This window comes from Leptidea sinapis, chromosome 47, assembly GCF_905404315.1.
Source record: "Leptidea sinapis chromosome 47, ilLepSina1.1, whole genome shotgun sequence".
Taxonomy (NCBI): domain Eukaryota; kingdom Metazoa; phylum Arthropoda; class Insecta; order Lepidoptera; family Pieridae; genus Leptidea; species Leptidea sinapis.
The window spans coordinates 5,146,372-5,169,858 of NC_066311.1; the positions used below are offsets into that span (position 1 = coordinate 5,146,372).

Consider the following 23,487-nt stretch of genomic DNA (forward strand, 5'->3'; position numbering starts at 1 on the left):
CTTTATGAGGAAGCTCAGGGCTATGCTCGGAGTTTCCCTGCGAGATCGAATCAAAAATGAGGAGCCGTTGGGGCAGTAAAGTCCTCGAATGGCGACCACGGAAGAAATAGTGTTGGTAGGCTCCCCACTAACATGGGCCGACGATCTGGTCAATATCGCCGGAACACGTTGGATGAGGGCAGCGCAGGATCGATCGTCATGGCGATCTTTGGGGGAGGACCTTCAGTGGACGCTGAACTGATGATGAATATATTTTTTAATACTTTTGCTAAGTAGACTTTTCTATATTGTGTGTTCAGCGTGCGGAAAGTTATTCTTTTTCGCACTAGTGTTTTTTGTTTTCTTCCTGCAGGTTATAACCTCCAAATGCCTGATGGAACTGTACAAACAGTTGCTATTTTTTTTGCAAAAAATTTAAAACGTTGGGAATAGTAATGTACCACCATATTTCCTATTAAGGACTTTCCATACTCTTATCAAATTGTTAAGAAAATAAATAAATGTTTTAATTTTTTTTCTTAGATTATATTAATGATGAGAATCCAGAAACTTACAATATGACCTAAGTTGTCGACCGTATCGTTGTATTGACAGAATAACACGTAAATGTGTTATATTAAATACATTCGAAGTGAATCTTATCTGGTAGGAATGCTACTCCTGTGGAAACTTTTTCTCCTTCACTAATTAATAGAAACTTTTATTCTGAAGGTAAATTAAACACAGTAATTTTCTGATTAATCAATATTTATTTAAAGTACATCCTATAAATCATTTTACATAGCAATATCAGGTTCCGTAGTATTTTTTTTAAATTTACTAAATCATTTAAATTTTTATTTACCGTTTTGTAGTTTCTCAAACTCTCTATATGTTATGTATATTTCAAACTTAAAAGGCCATAAGCGGGATAATTGAATCAAACGTGTTGAAAATAAAAATTATACAAAACTGATCTAATCGAATTATTTGCCATTTAATGTGCGTTTTCGATTTTAAGAACAACACAATAATTAACAATATTAATAATAATAATTTGAAGATAAATATCATTTTAATATCACATTTAAATTTATTAAGTTTACTTGCTAAACCTAAACTAACAAATAAAATACAATGATTTGAATTAAGCAATTAATTATAAAAACTAATCTAGGTTTAGATCGGAAACTTCCCGTTGAAATCACACAGTACTTAAGGTGTTAGTAAATGTGAAAATAAATACTATCTGTGTTAAGTTGAAATTAATTTAAAAGGAAGAATAAAAAATGGACCTTGTTAAAAATCGATTCACCTAGAAATGGACAATAATCAACTAATATTCACTCATAAAACATAAAAATAACAATTGGTTAGTTAGTAGGACAGCTATACTAAATTTAATTAACTAATTTTTAAAATTGGACATTGCATAGGTGCTGAAGATGTCAAATTGACATATTGACACATGTCAATTCTATGTATCAAAATTCTAGTTTGACATAATGTCAATGTCACTTAGGGTTTTCGTCACCACACGAATATTGAAAAGATAAAAAAAGGCGGATAAAAGTTTGACATAGCGCCATTTTTATATAACATTATATAATCTTGAGGTTTTTTTTCTACGGAAATCAATATGTATTTTTAATTATATGTCATCTTCGTAGATCTTAAAATTTTAAATATTTTCATCAGTTTGTGTTATGTTTCGATCTGCATATTTTGTGGCCAAGCCGAATGACCTTGAGCGGGTCCAATTCTTGAGCAGACCTGCTAAAGAGGATCATAATGTCCATATAGGTCGCGTCTCCTTCGTCTGCTCCTAGTGCGGTCTCACATGTTCTGCCACGTGTTGTTGAGTATCATATTGGTGTCGAGGCTCCTCGCTATCCGCTCGTGGATGCCGTGGCTTAGCCACATCATGCGCAGCGCCTCGTATCGCTCCGGGCACAAGCGCAGCGGGTTGCCGCGTCGGAGACCCTACAAATATTATATAACTTAAGAATATATAAAGACTTGATATGTCATTTTTTATAATAGTATATGATCATACATATGAGCTAAGTTGCTCATTATACACGAGACTAATTCAAAGTTATAATATTAGTTATAATAATTCATGGTATATACCAGTAGGAGGCTCCTTTGCACCGGATGCCGGCTAGATTATGGGTACCAAAGGGTGAAGCAGTAATGTGTAAGCATTACGGCGTTTCGGTCTGAAGGAAGCCGTATCTAGTGAAATTACTAGGCAAATGAAACTTGACAACTTATGTGTCAAGGTGCGCAATTGTAGTGCCGCTTAGAATTTTTGGGTTTTTCAATAATCCTGAGCGGCACTGCATTGTAGTGGGCAGGACGTATCAATTACCATCAGCTGAATGAACGGCATACTCGTCTCGTCCTTTATTTTCATAAAAAAATATTTATAACAAATTATTGTGAATTATAAATAATTACATAAGAATCTTTATTCAGTGGCTTAAAAGCTCTTTGTTGTTACAATAAAAAACTGTATTACCCAGTGAAATTGATAACGCTCTGTTTACTCTCATATAATACGCAGATAACCTTAACTTTCTAGCGATGTAGTATATTTCATCACGAGTGCGGAAAGACTGTTATTGCAAAGAGTTCCGACAAATGTCTACCCGAGTCGAGGCGCAGCCGAAGGTGAGGGTTGACAGTCGGAACACGACGGTTCCGCACGTGTTAATAGAATAATAATAACACAATAAACTCAACAACTAAAATGGCGCCAACCGTAAAATAATACAAGCAGAGATTTTTTTTGATATCTTCACCCACTTTGGGTAGGCAAAGGGAACTATGCCTATACAGCCAAGTCTTCAGTAGATTTTTATTATTAATATGAAATGAAAATGATATTTAGTGAGATGAAATGAAATAAAACCTTACCTAACTCATTGAATCAAATTAGTAGGTTCTATTTAGAAATATTTGCATAAATCATAAAAATTTCGTGGTTGGTTTTTTCTTTTTAATAGACATTATTTTGACAGTTGTGAAAGAGAACTCACGAGTTCGGAAAAGGTAAAGAAAAAGCACGAGTATGTAATAAGCCCACATCCCACACGCTATACGTCCCTTCAATACGCCATTTTTTGAGCAACTGTATTAAAAAATCTATTATGCACTAGAGTACAGTATTATTATGCACGTGTGTATAATTCGGTTTATCGGTCCTAAGAACGGTGCCATTAGGCTCACTTTACGAGCAAGTGTATTGAAATTTATTTATAGTACAAGACCCGAAACATGATTGAAATATTCTTTTTTCTATGGAAATGAAAAGTAGTTCTTTTAGCGACGTTTTTTAACAGTACAAAGACTGTCGATGTTCTACATCACGGTCCCAAATTTTAATGAACCGTTACAATGTCCAAATTAGTGTCATTAGTAAGATTAGTTTTATTGACAGTTGCTTCATCAACAAAGGGGTACTAAACGAAAGTCAGGTTCTCCACAGTGCGGTTTTCAAGGGGGCTTTCTTCCACGTACTACAAAGCTGTGTAATGATCTTTCTTGTGCGGTGTTTACGGGAAGATACGCCATGGGTACCTTCAAAAAAAGCGCGTACATCCTTAAAGGCCGGCAACGCTAATGTGATGTCAATGGTGTTGCAAGAGAATATGGGCGGCGGTGATCATATAACACCAGGCGAACAAACGAGCGTACTGGTTTTACGCTCGTTTGTTCGCCTTTTCCATGAAAAAAAAAAACACACCAGCAGCTAAGACAGGATTGTGGGAAGCTGTTGATTCCACTCTTTCGCCCGCATCACTCAGTGTACAGGCCGCGCGGTGACTTCATGGTTGACCACGTGAGCACAGGCTGTCAGTACGGCCGGTACCGACCAGCCGGCGCACACATGGGCAGCAGCTCGCAGTCGCGCACGCGCAGGAACAGGCCGCGTTGAGTTGGGAGGAGGGTGGAGGCCGGTACCTGGTCGGTCTCGCCGTAGCAGTCGAGGTAGGGCGCGGGCAGCAGCGCGGCGCGCGCCGGCGCACACATGGGCAGCAGCTCGCAGTCGCGCACGCGCAGGAACAGGCCGCGTTGAGTTGGGAGGAGGGTGGAGGCCGGTACCTGGTCGGTCTCGCCGTAGCAGTCGAGGTAGGGCGCGGGCAGCAGCGCGGCGCGCGCCGGCGCACACATGGGCAGCAGCTCGCAGTCGCGCACGCGCAGGAACAGGCCGCGTTGAGTTGGGAGGAGGGTGGAGGCCGGTACCTGGTCGGTCTCGCCGTAGCAGTCGAGGTAGGGCGCGGGCAGCAGCGCGGCGCGCGCCGGCGCACACATGGGCAGCAGCTCGCAGTCGCGCACGCGCAGGAACAGGCCGCGTTGAGTTGGGAGGAGGGTGGAGGCCGGTACCTGGTCGGTCTCGCCGTAGCAGTCGAGGTAGGGCGCGGGCAGCAGCGCGGCGCGCGCCGGCGCACACATGGGCAGCAGCTCGCAGTCGCGCACGCGCAGGAACAGGCCGCGTTGAGTTGGGAGGAGGGTGGAGGCCGGTACCTGGTCGGTCTCGCCGTAGCAGTCGAGGTAGGGCGCGGGCAGCAGCGCGGCGCGCGCCGGCGCACACATGGGCAGCAGCTCGCAGTCGCGCACGCGCAGGAACAGGCCGCGTTGAGTTGGGAGGAGGGTGGAGGCCGGTACCTGGTCGGTCTCGCCGTAGCAGTCGAGGTAGGGCGCGGGCAGCAGCGCGGCGCGCGCCGGCGCACACATGGGCAGCAGCTCGCAGTCGCGCACGCGCAGGAACAGGCCGCGTTGAGTTGGGAGGAGGGTGGAGGCCGGTACCTGGTCGGTCTCGCCGTAGCAGTCGAGGTAGGGCGCGGGCAGCAGCGCGGCGCGCGCCGGCGCACACATGGGCAGCAGCTCGCAGTCGCGCACGCGCAGGAACAGGCCGCGTTGAGTTGGGAGGAGGGTGGAGGCCGGTACCTGGTCGGTCTCGCCGTAGCAGTCGAGGTAGGGCGCGGGCAGCAGCGCGGCGCGCGCCGGCGCACACATGGGCAGCAGCTCGCAGTCGCGCACGCGCAGGAACAGGCCGCGTTGAGTTGGGAGGAGGGTGGAGGCCGGTACCTGGTCGGTCTCGCCGTAGCAGTCGAGGTAGGGCGCGGGCAGCAGCGCGGCGCGCGCCGGCGCACACATGGGCAGCAGCTCGCAGTCGCGCACGCGCAGGAACAGGCCGCGTTGAGTTGGGAGGAGGGTGGAGGCCGGTACCTGGTCGGTCTCGCCGTAGCAGTCGAGGTAGGGCGCGGGCAGCAGCGCGGCGCGCGCCGGCGCACACATGGGCAGCAGCTCGCAGTCGCGCACGCGCAGGAACAGGCCGCGTTGAGTTGGGAGGAGGGTGGAGGCCGGTACCTGGTCGGTCTCGCCGTAGCAGTCGAGGTAGGGCGCGGGCAGCAGCGCGGCGCGCGCCGGCGCACACATGGGCAGCAGCTCGCAGTCGCGCACGCGCAGGAACAGGCCGCGTTGAGTTGGGAGGAGGGTGGAGGCCGGTACCTGGTCGGTCTCGCCGTAGCAGTCGAGGTAGGGCGCGGGCAGCAGCGCGGCGCGCGCCGGCGCACACATGGGCAGCAGCTGGCAGTCGCGCACGCGCAGGAACAGGCCGCGTTGAGTTGGGAGGAGGGTGGAGGCCGGTACCTGGTCGGTCTCGCCGTAGCAGTCGAGGTAGGGCGCGGGCAGCAGCGCGGCGCGCGCCGGCGCACACATGGGCAGCAGCTCGCAGTCGCGCACGCGCAGGAACAGGCCGCGTTGAGTTGGGAGGAGGGTGGAGGCCGGTACCTGGTCGGTCTCGCCGTAGCAGTCGAGGTAGGGCGCGGGCAGCAGCGCGGCGCGCGCCGGCGCACACATGGGCAGCAGCTCGCAGTCGCGCACGCGCAGGAACAGGCCGCGTTGAGTTGGGAGGAGGGTGGAGGCCGGTACCTGGTCGGTCTCGCCGTAGCAGTCGAGGTAGGGCGCGGGCAGCAGCGCGGCGCGCGCCGGCGCACACATGGGCAGCAGCTCGCAGTCGCGCACGCGCAGGAACAGGCCGCGTTGAGTTGGGAGGAGGGTGGAGGCCGGTACCTGGTCGGTCTCGCCGTAGCAGTCGAGGTAGGGCGCGGGCAGCAGCGCGGCGCGCGCCGGCGCACACATGGGCAGCAGCTCGCAGTCGCGCACGCGCAGGAACAGGCCGCGTTGAGTTGGGAGGAGGGTGGAGGCCGGTACCTGGTCGGTCTCGCCGTAGCAGTCGAGGTAGGGCGCGGGCAGCAGCGCGGCGCGCGCCGGCGCACACATGGGCAGCAGCTCGCAGTCGCGCACGCGCAGGAACAGGCCGCGTTGAGTTGGGAGGAGGGTGGAGGCCGGTACCTGGTCGGTCTCGCCGTAGCAGTCGAGGTAGGGCGCGGGCAGCAGCGCGGCGCGCGCCGGCGCACACATGGGCAGCAGCTCGCAGTCGCGCACGCGCAGGAACAGGCCGCGTTGAGTTGGGAGGAGGGTGGAGGCCGGTACCTGGTCGGTCTCGCCGTAGCAGTCGAGGTAGGGCGCGGGCAGCAGCGCGGCGCGCGCCGGCGCACACATGGGCAGCAGCTCGCAGTCGCGCACGCGCAGGAACAGGCCGCGTTGAGTTGGGAGGAGGGTGGAGGCCGGTACCTGGTCGGTCTCGCCGTAGCAGTCGAGGTAGGGCGCGGGCAGCAGCGCGGCGCGCGCCGGCGCACACATGGGCAGCAGCTCGCAGTCGCGCACGCGCAGGAACAGGCCGCGTTGAGTTGGGAGGAGGGTGGAGGCCGGTACCTGGTCGGTCTCGCCGTAGCAGTCGAGGTAGGGCGCGGGCAGCAGCGCGGCGCGCGCCGGCGCACACATGGGCAGCAGCTCGCAGTCGCGCACGCGCAGGAACAGGCCGCGTTGAGTTGGGAGGAGGGTGGAGGCCGGTACCTGGTCGGTCTCGCCGTAGCAGTCGAGGTAGGGCGCGGGCAGCAGCGCGGCGCGCGCCGGCGCACACATGGGCAGCAGCTCGCAGTCGCGCACGCGCAGGAACAGGCCGCGTTGAGTTGGGAGGAGGGTGGAGGCCGGTACCTGGTCGGTCTCGCCGTAGCAGTCGAGGTAGGGCGCGGGCAGCAGCGCGGCGCGCGCCGGCGCACACATGGGCAGCAGCTCGCAGTCGCGCACGCGCAGGAACAGGCCGCGTTGAGTTGGGAGGAGGGTGGAGGCCGGTACCTGGTCGGTCTCGCCGTAGCAGTCGAGGTAGGGCGCGGGCAGCAGCGCGGCGCGCGCCGGCGCACACATGGGCAGCAGCTCGCAGTCGCGCACGCGCAGGAACAGGCCCGCGCCCCCCCCGCAGCGTAGCGCGTGCCACGACACGGCGCCCACCAGCTCCGAGCTGCTCGCCGCGCCACCGCGCCCGCTCCACTGCGGGATATAGATACGTCTTGGATTAATACACAAATTAAATTTGAAAACAACATTTTATGAACGATGCGAGACTCTGGTGTTCCGTGCCAATGCTCTGCCAACTTTAAAAAAAATAACAAATTGTTTAGATTTACAAGAGCGACAGCTCAAGTCGATTTCCTAAAATACAAATATTGGGGTTGAGCAGGTTATACTAACTGTATTATATTAACTGTAAAGTAGATCCTGTAGATGAAGCCCCAACCTGAGAGTTGAACAAAGCATCCAAGATTTTATAACGATACGTCACTCGAACGGTTGAATCAATTGGAAAGAGCGCTCGCAGGGAACGCGAGAGGTCGCTAGTTCGAGTCCCATATCGATCATAAAATTTTGTTTGTGCTTTAATGCTAGAAGTGACGGTTATCACTTTAAATTCATAATAAATTGTTTAAATACGTCTTACTAAAGTCCGGGCGCTAAGCGAGAACACTTTCATACGTTACATACCAGTCCCTGCCACTCCCGCATAAATATATTGCGTCGCGCTCAAACAGATCGCAAACGATATTTACGCGGAAGTGACAGAGACAAGAAATAAAAGCTAACGTACGAAATTATTCCTCCGTGACGGCCGGACATTACAAATTAATATCATGACCGAAGAAGATAGATATATTATAGATGAAGAGGTACATTCTCAAAGGTTACAGTAAACATTGAACAAATAGCCACTATGAGATGAAATGATACTCACTAATGTAGATTGTTAGCTGATAATTTAATGAACAAGCTGTATTCTATTGTCTTATTTTATTACCATCAGTAAAATTTGAGTGAAATTATTAATAAAATAATAAAAAGAATAAATAAAAAGTAATTGAGTGAACGGCTAGAAAAAAGCTGGAGTGATGTTAATGAGGAAAGTGTGAATGATGTATGGTCGAATGTATAGAGGATAAAAGGAATGAGAAAATGGTGAAATATAAGGAACAATTCGGTGCAAGTTTCCGAGATAATATAAAACTGTTTTGGAAACTCGTGAAAGAAGCGCAGGGAAAAAATATAAATTCATCTATAAAACTGATTCGGAATGAACGAGGTGAGGTCATACATGAAGAAAGTATGATACTGGAGTGCTGGAAGAATTATTTTGAGAGCTTATTCGAGAAAGATGTAAGTGAAAAAGAGCAAGAAAAGATAATAGATATGTTTGTGGACCCGAGTGATGAAATTGGTTTGGATGAAATTATGCAAGCGTTAAGAGGTATGAGGTCAGGAAAGTCTGCTGGGTATGATCGAGTGACGACTGAAATGTTGAAGGCTGGCGATGGACTAATAATGAGCCTGCTGCATCGCCTATTTAATTTATGTTGGAAACAGGGCCAAGTTCCAGACGATTGGACGAAGGCAGTGCTTGTCCCAATTTATAAAGACAAAGGTTCGCAGCAGGAATGTCAAAATCATCGCGGGATCAGCCTTCTTAGTGTTGTTGGTAAAGTGTATGCCAGAATATTGATTGAAAGACAAAGGAAGATGACTAATAACACGGTATGGGATGTGCAAGTGGGATTTCGGAAGGGAATGGGATGTACGGATCAAGTCTTTTCCTTACGCTGCATCACAGAAAAATGTCTGGCAAAAAACCATAAAGTATATTGCGCGTTCATAGACTTGGAAAAGGCATATGAATAGAAAGGAATTATGGAATGTCTTATCTATGTATGGGGTGGACAATTTTCTGATAAGGGCTCTGAAATCTCTGTACAGGGATTTTCAAGCCTGTGTTCGTATTAATGGTGCCTATACAGGCTGGTTAGATATCTCCAAAGGTGTCAGACAAGGTTGTGTAGCGTCGCCTTGGTTGTTCAACCTATTAATGGATAGATGTATGAATGATGTGAGAGAAATGCAATGTGGAATCAATATGGAAGGGTTGTGTAAGTGACTCTTGTACGCCGATGATCAAGTAATTTTTTCATCATCGGTAAATGAGTTGCAACTAATGATGGACTGCTTGATCGGGAGCTTTAAAGAGAGAGGTTTGAAAGTAAATGCAAGAAAGACGAAAGTGATGGTATTTGAGAAGGATGAAAGGTTGACTGAGTGTAATATCACGATTGAAGATGAAAAGGTAGAACAAGTTACAGAATTCGTATATTTGGGTAGCATGTTTACAAGAGACGGAAGATATGAAGGTGATATTGAAAGGAGAGTGACTGCGGGAAATTGTGTGAATGGAGCGCTGCATGCCTTTACAAACGGCCAGACTGTGCCAATAGAAGCGCGAATGGCTGTACATAATGGAGTGCTTGTCGCCACGTTAATGAATGGAAGTGAGACTTGGGTATGGCAGAAGAAGCATAAAAGCAGAATTAACGCAGTTGAGATCGCATCTCAATCGACCAAATTGGGGACGTTTTGAGAAAAGAGGTCCGAAGCACCCGCACCCGGCGAACATGTATGAAAAGAGTAATGAATGTAGAGGAAGCGCGTTAGGTTTGTAAGGATAGAAGCAAATGGCATTCTATTGTCTCTGCCTACCCCGACGGGAACAAGGCGTGAGTGTGTCTGTGTGTGTGTGTATGTGTGTGTGTAAAATTTGATTTCGAACAATTTTCGTTTTCCAGATGTATTTCGTAATAAGTAGACTAAAACATCTACCATAATAATATTTGTGCACACAGGTAAGTTAGAACTTATATTTATCAGGAGGACTAATCAATTTCGGAGTTGGCCATCACACTATTGGCAAGTAGCCAAGTTCAACGCATGTCAACAAGAACTTACCTTATTGATCTCAATCTGGCAACAGTAGCTCTGTGAGCACAATATCTGGCCGCACACTAGGCACATGGTCGGGTTCTTGGTGTCATCTCGCTCTGAATTCGGACAGGAGAACTCGGAAACAATATTCATCAGCTCGGAGAAATCTTCAGGCAGGTCTATGAGACGCGGAGGTTCGCTCGGCTCGGTCACCACTCGTACGTCGATCTCGCCTTTAAACCAACTGTTCGAAAGACCAGACCACTCCTCGGCCTTCATCCTAGCGCCGGGCACATCAAGCAGGTCTCTGAACCTCGACGGGAGGTCTAGATAGCCGCACATCGTCTCCCACGTGTCGCCCCCGACTACAGTCAGTTCCGTGGGGGGATTAATATCGCTAAGGAAGTGGAAGAAAAGACAACTACATCTCAGGAAGGAGTGGCACTGCCTCTTGACGGCCTCCCATATTTCCGCGGCGTTCAACTTGTCTATATCTAGCTGATCTCGTCTTAGTATTTTCATGATGGGCAATAGATTTTTCAGATCGGGCCGTCTGACTCGTTCTGCGCCGTCCATTGGTTGGCTGGTCGACGTTACGTCTATGACCATGAAGGCCCTGGTGAGTTGTGCTCGGAAAGATTGTAAGGCAATTTGGCGGGCGAGATGCGTGGGTCGGGCCGGGCCAGCCTCTTTGCTGAATAGGGACGGAGAAGTCAGCACTAGAGCTACCATGGTACTGAACACGTGGTGAGTCAACGGAGAGGTGTTTTCTAGAATTGCTAATGTGCTGATGGCGTGGTGGGAGAGGTGTTTCGGAGCGGTCCAGACGGACGGCAGGACCGCTGCAAGTCTGATGACAGCCTGCAGGGCGTCCCGATGGCGCGACGGCAGATCGCCAAGCAGGGGTCGGTTCTCTGCCTGCAGTACGGCGTCCGTGCTCATTATTGTGTACGACGTGGTTCTGTAGAGCGCGGCCAGCAAGTGAAGCCGGGACTCATGCTGGGCGCAATTGGCCGGTAGGCGCTGTAATAAATATTTAACATTTCAGTTAAAAAATAAACAGTAGGGGAAACGATACTAATTTGCTGAAATTTCCATTATCTGACTAAGAGGTTCAGATTCACTGTGCAGATTCAAAAATTCAAAATTTCTTTTTCTTTATTTGTACACAGTCATTTACAATCACATATGAAACTCACCTGGTAGATTTAGATAATCTGTGTTAGGAGAGAATCGCTCATTGCAAGTTATACAAAACATTATTAGAAACTAAAAGTAAGGAAGTTGTTGACTCAAGTGAATTGGATTATAAACAAACAAAACCAGTTATCTAGTCGGCCCGGCGGCCCGGGCGATCGCACGCGAAATAAGTCATTAATTTCAATGTGGATCAGGTTATATTAGCATCATGCTAGCCGCAGGTACGCAGCCGGACGACTACATAAACATGGGAGTTAGGATCATGTACAAACATTTTTTTTTTGATATAAATAAAGATTATAGTAATAATGTACAATATATCAAACATTGTAGTTGCATTTTTATTGAATTATTACATGTACTTACCTGGCTAGAATGAAAGCTAAGTTCGTCGTTAAATGCGAGAAATAAAAGACGAAGAACCGAGTCCTCTATTAATAATTATGCCAATGAACTCTTTTTGTAATTCCTCTGTTGCGCAAGGGAATTTGTATTGCCCTTTAATAATACAATAAACCAGCAATTCAAAATAGATTATTTTTAATCAAAATCACTTATTGAATGTCAAAATGTACTGAATGGCTGATTTATTATTTATTTATTTAAAGCATATATGAATACTCACCACAACGAATTGCTCCACTAAATGCTTGGTGGTCGCGTTATACTCGGCAGGCTGTGGCTCCTGGGTGAACTGCTTCATGAAATGCGACGGCAGCAAGGTCTCCGCGTGGGTCGATACATACTCCTCCGTCTGAGGAACACCACAATATGTTACAGATTAACCGATACCGATATAACGTGCCCCAGAAATGCAGATGTAGGCATGAATATTTTATCAGTAGGAGGCTTATTTGCACAGGATGCCGGCTATATTATGGGTGTGGTACCCATACTATAGCCGGCGATTATTTCTGCCGTGAAGCAGTAATGTGTAAGCATTATTGCGTTTCAATCTGAAGGGCGCCGTAGCTAGTGAAATTACTAGGCAAATGAGATTTAACAACTAATGTCTCCAGGTGACGAGCGCAATTGTAGTGCCGCTCAGAATTTTTGGTTCTTTCAAGAATCCTGAGCGACACTGCATTGTAATGGGCAGGGCGTGTAAATTACCATAAGCTGAAAGTGCAGCTCGTCTCGTCCCTTTAAGTACATTAAATCAAAAAATTAAAAAAAAAAACACCAGCTATTCTTACAAAGAATCTGCTTCACTTTCAAGTAACATTTCGATATTCGATACTTGAATCGGAATCGTCCTGCAATGTAACAATTATAAGATTGATAATGTGGGTTGTATTCTCGCCTCGCACGTAAACGGCACATGATGTAAAGTTAATAATTGATTTCAAAATATATTTTTAATTTCTTTCCCCTTCAGTAATTATCTGTTCAAGTGCTAGATAATTCAGTACTACTGCAGTTCTTATAAATATCGTCAAATGTATTTATAGAAGATTTTCATTGTATCTTACTGTTTTACAGCCGTTTTCAATAACGTATCTTTCGTTACGAATACATTGCGATACCGTTTAATGACAAGATCTTATCTATCCATAGTTATATCCAAAATTGTTATATTATTAGTAATAGTCCAATAATGCTTATCTGTCTATAGATTATTAAAATGTAAGCGTATAAGGATAGATTTATCTATCTCTAGTAAGTTAAACGGCAGATAATCTCTATTAATAATTAACCATGGATGTGGTCTAACAAACACCTGTCTAGACTTGATCCTTATGATAAACCTATCGATTGATGCCAATAAAATGGTAAACATATTCACAACATTTGAATGCAGTTTTATTTCTTACAAATAAATGAATGTTTAATTAGAGTAAGTTTTCCTATGTTCGGTATTACATGTACTATCAATGAAACAGTGGATATTTATTCAGCACTTGGGTATCTAGATACACCTGTCAAAATTAAAAAAATTAAATTACTTATTGTGTTATTTTTTTTATGGAATAGGAGGACAAACGAACGTACGGGTCACCTGTTGTTAAGTGATCACCGCCGCCCACAATCTCTTGCAACACCAGAGGAATCACATGAGCGTTGCCGGCCTTTAAGGAAGGTGTATGCGCTTTTTTTGAAGGTACCCATGTCGTATCGTCTCGGAAAAACCGCACAAGGAAGCTCGTTCCACAGCTTTGTAGTACGTGGAAGAAAGCTCCTTCAAAACCGCACATATTGTCACAGTATGTATTTCTTTTTGTATTTCGCTAAGCAACCACGCGCTTTTGTCAATCAGGTAATCATTTACAGTGTTGTAAGTATTTTAATTAAAAACTTTTTGATTACCGACTCAAATATATTCGCGGACAACCATTCCCACAAAAGGAGAATGTACTTTTCGCAGACAATAATATCAGTACGCAATTTATGTTTGTGTCTTCTGTTGAAGGTGTGAATGTCAATTCTCTTTTAAATAAATAATTTTAAACAAATAATCTTGGATAATTTATACGTCTAGATAGAGTCTCCTGCTGTTAAATAACCGATAAAAAAAGGCCAGGTTTAATACTTTAGTTAGTAGTTACACTTGCGATTTGTATGACACTTTGTGTTAGTGTGCGTGCATTGCTCAAAATAGAGTTTAATTCTGACCTCAATTTTTTCCGACGTTTTCACATTCATAGTCTATCTAGTCGTATAAATGATCTACGCATATGGTGGTTTTAAAGAATTCCACCCCTGAATTTTTATAATTTAAATAATAGATGGTACCACGTCGTCGAAGAGTTCCAGGCGGTCGCTGCCGTCGTCAGGCTCTGAGGAGTGGGCTCCCACGCTACGCGCGCGCGCCTGGCAGTGCATCTCCTCGCAGAACTCCGTGCACTGGTGCACCGGCGCCGAGTAAACCTGTCCACCGAATACTTATTATAACTTTCTGTTTACTAATGATACCATTCTATTAAGGACTGTATTCACCGGCACACCACGGTTACGCCGTGTGACCAGTCACCGCACAAACAATACAACCCTGTTGTCCGTTTGGTTGCGCAACCCGTTCGGCGGCGCGACCAGCACAGACGCGTGCATGGAATGGTATATGGTGTCTCTCAAAAACTCATTGCCATTCTCTTAAATCAATATTGGCATCTTCATCGTGTTATAAATCATTTCGATTACAATGTATGTAGAGTAATGCAACAAAAATACTCAAGCGTCAAAAAGTCAATGCCTTTCACAAGTAATTCAAAAAAGTAAATGTAAATTAATACAAAATAAAAGTTATTGAGTACAGTAGTTGCATCATCCATACACACGACGCAAATAAAGGTATTTTGCGTGACGTTTTCAGAAGACTGTAGTGCCATCTGTTAGTTGGCTCGAAAATGAAAGCTTTGGCAGCTGTCACTCGCCTTGAAACCTTTCAACTTTTCTTTAATTGTGTTACTGCCCACTGGTCATAAAATGGCGGCTACGCCTAGCATTTGCGCATGTGTGTAGTTCTCGTGTTCCACTTTGCATATTTACACTACTAAATCTATCCTTTATGTTCTACGTTGTGACAAAATTAGATAACTAACTCTACGCGCAATTTCAACATGGTAAAAAATTGCAATACCTACATTAAAAAGTAGAGTTCGTTATTTAATTGCGTCAGAACATTAAAAAGAAATTTTATAATTTCGAGCTTATATAAAGTTATTTTCTGGGCCAATCTTCAGATGGCGCTAGCTTTCAAATAGACAGCTCATAATGCGTAGAGAGGACTCTCTTTTCCCTATATATTATTATACTCTTTGGACTGTATGGAACTGGCGCAGGGTCTTTTCACTTCTATACTTTGACGTTTTCTATAGAGGCCGATTAGCTCTCTTTGGTAGTTTCCTATATCGCTAGATGGCGTTAGCGGCAAAATTGCGATACATTTGATGTAATTCCTTATTTCAGTATTATTTTCAAAACTTAAACATAATAGATAAACTGAATTTACAGAAAACATTGGTATCGCATATTTAATTAATTTTTAATACTTTAAATTCTTATGTTTCCTTTAATACATAGTAAATCATTTACATTTGCAGAAACGATACTTTAAGACTCTATGGTAATTGTAATAGGCTTATCTTTAAATATCAGGTATCCGAGCAAAAATTTAGAGAAAAAAATTATTGAAAATTGCTTTGCGGGCGGAATTGTCAATTGCGTGTCAAGTGTTTTGTTATTATTTTATGCACAAAGTGTTCTGTGTTTGTCCATCAGAGTTTATTATGTAAGTGTAACATTTTAATTACTTACTATATTTGTTTTATATATGAAATTAATCCTCATGATATCTAGTTTCCAAATTTATCTACAAATTACATATGCAATTCCTCTTACGACATTAAATGGACAATTTATAAGAGTATGATCGATACAGTATGGTTTTAATATCAAAATTTTATTGTAATCCAATTAATTATCAATAAATTATTGCTTGGAATAGGGACAACATATCATAAATATAATGTTTATAATATTCAACAATCTAGATGTATTGAGACAACCATGTATTTCACGTTTTACTTGTGCATTCCGCAGATAAACGGCCATTTTATCGTTTGAACAAAGTTGAAGGGTTTGTTTGTTTCAAAAAGCCTGGTACCCACTCATAATTTCTTTCTTTTGCTTTCAGAAAACACCAAAAAACCAGTCACAAGCACAACTGACAAAACATTGATGCCGAATTTATGAAGTTAAAAAACTTGTAAAAATTCCCGTCTTTTTAAAAATGTACCAGTCTTATAATTTATATTAAATGTAAATAAATATTAAAGTATTTAGATGTGTTGTTTTATTATGCCTATTTTAGTTTAAAATATTACAATAATAAAATTTTGCATGCCAGAAATGGCCGATAACATTGATACATTAAAACTATTTACACCCATTGTTACATGTTTTCTAGCAAAATAAAGAATTTATTTATTTATTTATTATTTAAAAATTAAATTATAAAAGACGTGGGGGCAGGCATCATAATAATAACGTATATACAGGCACGTACTGGTAGTGTAGTTATAGATATAGAAAAATGTAATTTCTTCCGGTTTCACGAGATGGCGCCTGATCGGCGATAAAGCTGATGACTCTATTACCCCCATTATACGTTACTCTATGAACTAGCGTTCCCGCAGTACTGTGCATTCCTTATATAGCACTCAACGTCACACGGTTATGTCACTGTCACAATAAATTCAGACTAGATGTCAATACACTACATCTCTTCTTCTATATTATTTACTAGCTGACCTGGCAAACGTTGTTTTGCCATATAAAGTATAATTCACGCGATAGTTTTATAAGTAATAAAATATTGCCTATATTATAGCCTGTACATCATTTTGTTCTATTGTCAATAGTTTTTGCAGCGCACGCAAAAATAGGTTTTCGATTTTACACCTTGTGTTACAAAATAGCAATTTTATTACGGATCCCTAATTGAAAAAACATAGCCTATAGCCTTCCTCGATAAATGGACTACCCAACACTGAAAGAATCATTCAAATCGGACTAGTAGTACCAGAGATATACAAGAAAATAGGTACATGTATTCAGTGCAGCTTTACAATGGAAAATAAAGAATATAGTTTGGTATATACAGGACGTGCTCCATCACTCCACTCACCTTGTGTTTCAGCTTGAGAATGAGATGCGCGGCGGAGGCGAAGGAGTCTTCCGTGAGCGGCGGCGGCAGCGACGAGGGCATGGCGGGCGACGGCAGCAGCGGGAGGGCCGTGTTACAGAGCCGCTCGCACAGCGGGCACAGGTACTCCTTCTTCTCCACGTCGAACGCGGCCGCTTGCCGGATGCGGTACGGCCTGCGACATACATTGTTAGTACATTATTGGAAAGGCCGTTTATGTGCGTGTCTCGTATTAACTGAAGGCATATATAGTGCTTTTCTCAAAAGAATGCAGAGAAATAAAACACTTAACTTACTTTTTTATATTATACATTAAATTTAATTTACCTTTATCGCTAAATACATATCATCTGGAGCTTTAATAAAAATTGCTTTCAGCTTTGCCGCCAATTTTTTTTATCATCTGTGCCGACAAGCAAACGCAAAGAGACTATGGTATGCCAAGAATGACAAAAGAGATCCAATCAAAGAGTATTTAATAACCCCAGCACGCCGTTACATACAACATTGCAGGAGCGCTGTAATGGTCCAAATTCAAAAAACGCTCCTGCGTAGATACTTCGCGTGTCCATTTTTCGAAAATAATGACAATATTTCCATGCATGTTTAAGAAAAATATATTTAATACACTAGCGGACCCAACGGACGTTGTTCTGTATGTCTTAAATTTTAAAAATCGGTCAAGCCGTTATGTGGAGTTCACTACCACACAGTTCACACCATATGGACTGAATTGAGAATCTAAACCAATCTCAAGTTTTCTGGAACATAAAAAACAATCATCAAAATCGGTCTAGCTGTTTTGGAGGTAGTTCAATTGTGAATCCACGTGAACACACAAAAAAAAATTAATTTATATGGGTCCAGCCGCTTAGGAGGAGTTAACTGTCAACACGCGTACAGAAGAATTATATATATAAAGATATATAATTAAGAATACTCTAAGTAAATTTTTGCAGCATTTCGTTCAAATGATGGTAATTGACACGCCCTGCCCTGAAAACTTCTGAGGGGCACTACAATTGCGCTCATCACATTGACACATAAGTTATCAAGTCTCATTTGCCCAGTAATTTCACTAGCTACTGTGCCCTTCAGATTGAAAACACAGTAATGTTTACACATTAATGTTTCACGGCAGAAATCGGTGCCGTTGTGGTACTCATAATCAAGCTGGTGCAAAGGACTCGTAGTATAACAAAGTATTCACCACCACGTGATTAGCCCAAATTGATATTGTCCACTATAAGTAATAACTAATAGTTGACATCCGGCTCGAAGGACCATATGTTAAATGCCAAGCTCCAGTTATGATGCTGGGGGTCCCCAATAAACGAAATACACTTCAATATTGAATTAACTGTAATATCTGTATTATCGTTGATGAGACAACCGTATGTGTGCACACTACGATAGGCGGCAAGCGAGCCCCGGTGGTGGGGCACGTCGCTGCTGTGGCCGACGCGAAACCAGTCCGATCCTAGTGTTCGCGCCTGGCGTGCCTCGATGTGACGTAGGTACTGCACGCATACCATACCTGAGCTTCTCCTTGTCGAGCACGCCGGCCACGTACTTGCGCCAGCAGCGCGCGTGCAGGGCGTGTCCGCAGCACGACACGTGCGGCTGCGCGCCGATGTCGGCGGGCAGGTGTGCGCGCGCGCTGCACGTGGGCGGCGCCTGCGTGTCGGGCGCGGGCGGCGAGCGGGCCAGCACGCGCGACTGTTGGACGAACGCGACCACCACCATGGGCTCCGACACCGACTCCACGCGCCCCTGGACATGGTACCATCTATTATTACTTACATCATTTATACAGATATATTTATAGATAGTCTCATGCTGTTAGACAACCGATAAAAACATGCCAGGCATATTAGTTTGGTGTGTGTAGGACACTTTGTGTAATTGTGCGTGAATTGCTCAAAATAGACGTTAGTTCTGAACTCAATTTATTCGACGTTTTGAAAATGATCTCAGTATAATTATTGCAACAAGGAGATCTTATTCGCATATAAGAACTCATTGTTATACGGTTGTCCGCCAATGAGAAAACAATCGAGAGAGGAGATAGGTGAGGAAGTGAAGAAAGAACGGTCGGCTTTCGGAAATATTATATAAAGCATATGAATAAAATAATATAAATACAGAAGACTTAAAATTTTATTCTATACATATCCCACGTGTTAACGAAGGGCTCACACCTAACATAATATACTGAAAGCAGAACTAACTGTATGCGCAATGTTCATCCCAGGCAGTGATGCCACCACATCAATTTCATAAAAGTTGCGTTTCGGACTGAGAGGGTTTTTGGAGCAGTGTGGGTCATATATCATTTGACGTACTGACAATGTACCCTGTTGGTCGTTTTGTCATGGTGCGCATTCATAGTGTCATTGCAACACACATAATAATAAGCATTAAAGAATCCTAGATTTCTTTCATAATGCATTATTATTGATAATGTTAGGTTAGATTCAAAATCACAGCCACATTTGCTTTTAAAGCATATAGCTTCTGTTAACCTTATATAATGATTGAAAATACATTAACTAAGACAATTTGATTTTATTGCCACTTGCTAAGGTGTCAATTTATCTGTAGCACACACAATCGAAGCGACAGTTGAGACAAGGGTATACCTGCTCCTGACACATGATGCACACTCGGGGCGGGTCCGAGATGCCTCCGCCCCACACTCCGAGCGCCGCACCGCGGTACAAGCTCACCAGGTCTTGAGACTGCTCCTCTTCGGTCACCTAAACGATTCAATAATAAAAGTTTAAATAGATTTTAATGGAAGTGAAACTTCTTTAGAATCGTTGTGATTTTAAACTCAATGAAACGAAAAAGCGAGACGATAGAGACACAAACAAGTAAATGTATAAGATTCAGCCGGTATGTTATAATATATTTTATTTATATACCAGGCGATTATAGTTGAAGAAGAGATTACTACATATACACCAGGAGAACAGCCTCCCACTGGTATAGGTACTGGTAATGGTTGTTAACACAATAATGATATGTACTTGACACATAATACAATTCCGTATGTAGTGGCACCTACTTTTAGTGCCGATTTAAAGATTAATCGTGGGTTAGCAGTTCCTTCGTTGTTAAGTGTATTCGATATAATCATCTTGATGAAAGTTAAAGTATTTATCTGAGACAAACAATCTCAAGATGTAAGCTCTCATATCCCCGTTACCTGTCACAAGCCCTTGATGTCTAGTTGACGAAGTAAGCATTCTGATTCCATACCATTGGCTACTCAGTACATCTGTACTTTCATAGAGTAATAAATCCATATAGTATTAAATCGCACACATCTTAATTCCCAAACCTGAACAATATTATATGATTATCAAAACCTGCATATCCTTGGCAATATTAAATAAAATTGTTTCTCACACTTCTGTTGTAATGTAGTTGAGTCTGAGTTTGTTGCGCCTGTTTTTCTCAGGTATGAGGCACTCATTTTGGAATGGGTGATAGTTTTTGACTTTCAATAAGCGATGTGAAATATTTTGTTAAAGAAGAACGAGACTATAATGTCAATCTGGCATACATTTCATGATCACAAACAGAATGTACTGCTTTTCAATAAGTTAATCAATTCAAGAATACCAAAACTAGGATAGCTGGTATGTAAGACTTAATGCGAGTGGAAAAACCAGTGATACTTCACTGATCATGAAATGAAAGGCGAGAACTGTGGCAAATAATCTGTGCCTATTATATAAGGTAAGGTACTAGATATCGCGCGAGTTGAGTTTAGGAATGCAATAGTGCTGTGACCTCAATATAATTGAAGGCTATAATCATGAGTGTGTCGATAAATTTAAACAATGCTTTAAGTTTAACATTTTACACTAGGTTAAAATAATGAAAGAATTAATAAAATATTTTTTTCATCACTAATAATTAAATTTGAAATTTTTAGGCTGCCTTTGTTCAACACACATGTCTAAAACATATTTCGCCATTTCTCGTGCTTGGCATACTAAATCTACTACTCTAGTTAACTAACTAACTAGTTGCATTTTTTAGTTTTTTTTTTTTTTGATAAATTATAATTGATAGTTGACGTAACAAGCAACGAACAGAAATTATTTATTTATTTAAATGCGGCCACTGAGTATACAAGTAGAACGTTCTAACACATTCATTGCCCATCGTTAATTATAATCAGATCGAAACACTAAAGAAATTAATTTTAAATTAGGTAACGTTATGTAAGTTTATAAGATTTAGTTTTTATACCAGTAAAAAGTTTTGCTTTTATTTTATATCAAAATATTTTTGTGACGTCACAAAATGGCCCAACGGAAGACCAGCGTTGGTTTTCAAACCAGCAACATGCTGAGTTGGGACCATTTTTTTTAATCGTATATAATAGAAATGTTTCAGTCTTTTTGTTTTTTGCTTGTTTATCAATCTTAAGTTTATATTTATTTTTTATGTCATGTCTTTGTACAAAACTACTTACGGCGGATAGCGACGTTGCCGCTCTTTGCCAAAGGCCTCGACTGCATTCAACGCGCGCGATATCTGTACTAAAATTATACTTGAGTCATAGAGGTATTTGAACTTCCACTTGAATGTTACCTCGGTGGTGGTCTCCTCGAACAGTGTGGAGTTGTTTGATATAAAGTTGTTCATCTGCGCTTTCATCTGCGCCATCAGCTTCGCGCGCCGCTCCGCTGCCAGTTGAGCGCGTCTCGCCTTCTCTTTCTCTAACAATAAATAAGGAATAACACAGGGAACTAATTAACCAAAAAAAGAAATTCTGAATTGTCAAACTTCCAAATGAGATAGGCTTATAACTTTATCGTTAACTATTTTATCCGATTTTAAGAGTTAAAAGATTCTGTCACTGGATCAACAACGTACCTTTTTGTGCCTGTGTGTGTGTAAGGTCCATTATTATGTGTAAGCATTATACTGTTTCGGTCTGAAGGTCACCATAGCTAGTGAAATTACTGGGTAAATGAGACTTAACATCTTATGTTTCAAGGTGACGAGCGCAATTGTAGTGCCGCTCTGAATTTTAGGGTTTTTCAAGAATTCTGAGCGGCTGTGCATTGTAATGGGCAGGGCGTTTCAATTACCATCAGCTGAACGTCCTGCTCGTCTCATCCCTTATAGTGATTTTAAAAAATCATGATCATCAAAAATCTCTCTGTCGCCTGCGGCTTCAATATCAAAAGAAGCCGGTCTGCATAAAACGAGGCCCGTCAGATGTTTGACAAGTCATAATTATTTGAACAATAAAGAGATATCCCACCATCTCATTTCAACGTAACCTTAGAACATTCAATGTATGTTTTATATTTTTCCATTTTAATAGATAACTTTAATTTTAACCAAATAAAAATATTTTTTTCATTACAATTATTTTTAAGTACCTGCATTTTCGTCAGTTGGTTTCTCTTCGGACTCGACTTCCATTTTGTCACCGTCACCGATTTGGTCTTTGTTTCCCAATAATTGCCTGGAAATTATCATGTTTTTAAATCAATAAGCGTGAAAAATTTGGAATTCAAAATAAAATATTTTTTAAGTAGGATTTTAAATCGCTTATTGAATGTTAAATCGAGAATCGGTGGTAATTCGAAAATATATGAAAGAAGGAGCGCCACAAATTCAGCGAACTTTTTTTTTCAATAGAATTTTGTTACAATAATATTTATTACATAACAACCTGAGGGCGGTCGCTCCGTTGGTATCATTAAGAATGTCATTTATGTTATATCTTTACCACATAAAAGTTCTTTAACAATTCTTTTGAATTTCGCAACACGTTTGTTTTGTACATTTTCTGGGACCATGTTGTTGTCAACGGGATGTTGCCGATCGAAGTTAGCTAAAGACCTAGTCATTCGGTCATTATAATAATAATAATAACAATCCGTTCCACTAGAAACCCTCTCATAGTACCAACCTCATCTTAGCCAGCAGCCACTTAGCGAGGTCCCTGTGTGCGTCCACCCTGGGACTGGCCACCAGTCGATGCACCATGTCCAGTAGACCGCACCTCGCGGCTCGCTCTGCGAATGCCACGAACTCGTAGTGACCGCTCTCCTCGTCGCGCAGTCCATATCCGATCAGGTGTAGTGCCTTGATAATAATATAATGTAGTTAACTCTTTGAGTACCGAGTAAGACGATTGTCTTAATTTTTTAACACGCACAAAATGCCATGGTCGTGGCAAAGGAAATGTAGGTTGGAATGTGCTGTCATCGAGCTGTTTTCTGAATCTCTAGATCACATGTTGATAAAATGTTTGATGCATATTCTAGGCAAAGCAACCCTTTTAAAACTTTAGTGGTGCGATATATAGGGAGAGGCCCTCTACTTCCACAATGTATTATCGTATTATTTATTACATTACAATAATTACTTTGGTTGTGGACCAAAACAAAGAATCCCAATGTTGGATGTTATTAATATTTATTGTAATGCAGCCATGTAGATTCTTTATGAATAAAATCTCCTCCTTCTTGTGT

General features: G+C 43.2%; 1 protein-coding gene across 3 annotated transcripts in view; it reads right to left on the reverse strand.

The window, feature by feature from the left end:
- Nucleotides 1-729: 729 nt before the first annotated feature.
- The window catches only part of LOC126978077 (E3 ubiquitin-protein ligase UBR1), a 71,045-nt gene continuing 48,287 nt past the window's right edge, over nt 730-23,487 (reverse strand). For all 3 annotated transcript variants that reach the window (XM_050826786.1, XM_050826787.1, XM_050826788.1), the window contains 11 exons: nt 22,923-23,098; nt 22,387-22,472; nt 21,587-21,714; nt 19,618-19,734; nt 18,513-18,748; nt 16,958-17,150; nt 14,065-14,199; nt 11,957-12,085; nt 10,156-11,154; nt 7,192-7,383; nt 730-1,962 (listed from right to left, as the gene is read on the reverse strand). In XM_050826786.1, coding sequence (XP_050682743.1) covers nt 1,816-1,962; nt 7,192-7,383; nt 10,156-11,154; nt 11,957-12,085; nt 14,065-14,199; nt 16,958-17,150; nt 18,513-18,748; nt 19,618-19,734; nt 21,587-21,714; nt 22,387-22,472; nt 22,923-23,098 — 2,538 coding nt within the window. In that variant the 3' untranslated portion in view covers nt 730-1,815. The remainder of the gene's footprint in view (nt 1,963-7,191; nt 7,384-10,155; nt 11,155-11,956; nt 12,086-14,064; nt 14,200-16,957; nt 17,151-18,512; nt 18,749-19,617; nt 19,735-21,586; nt 21,715-22,386; nt 22,473-22,922; nt 23,099-23,487) is intronic.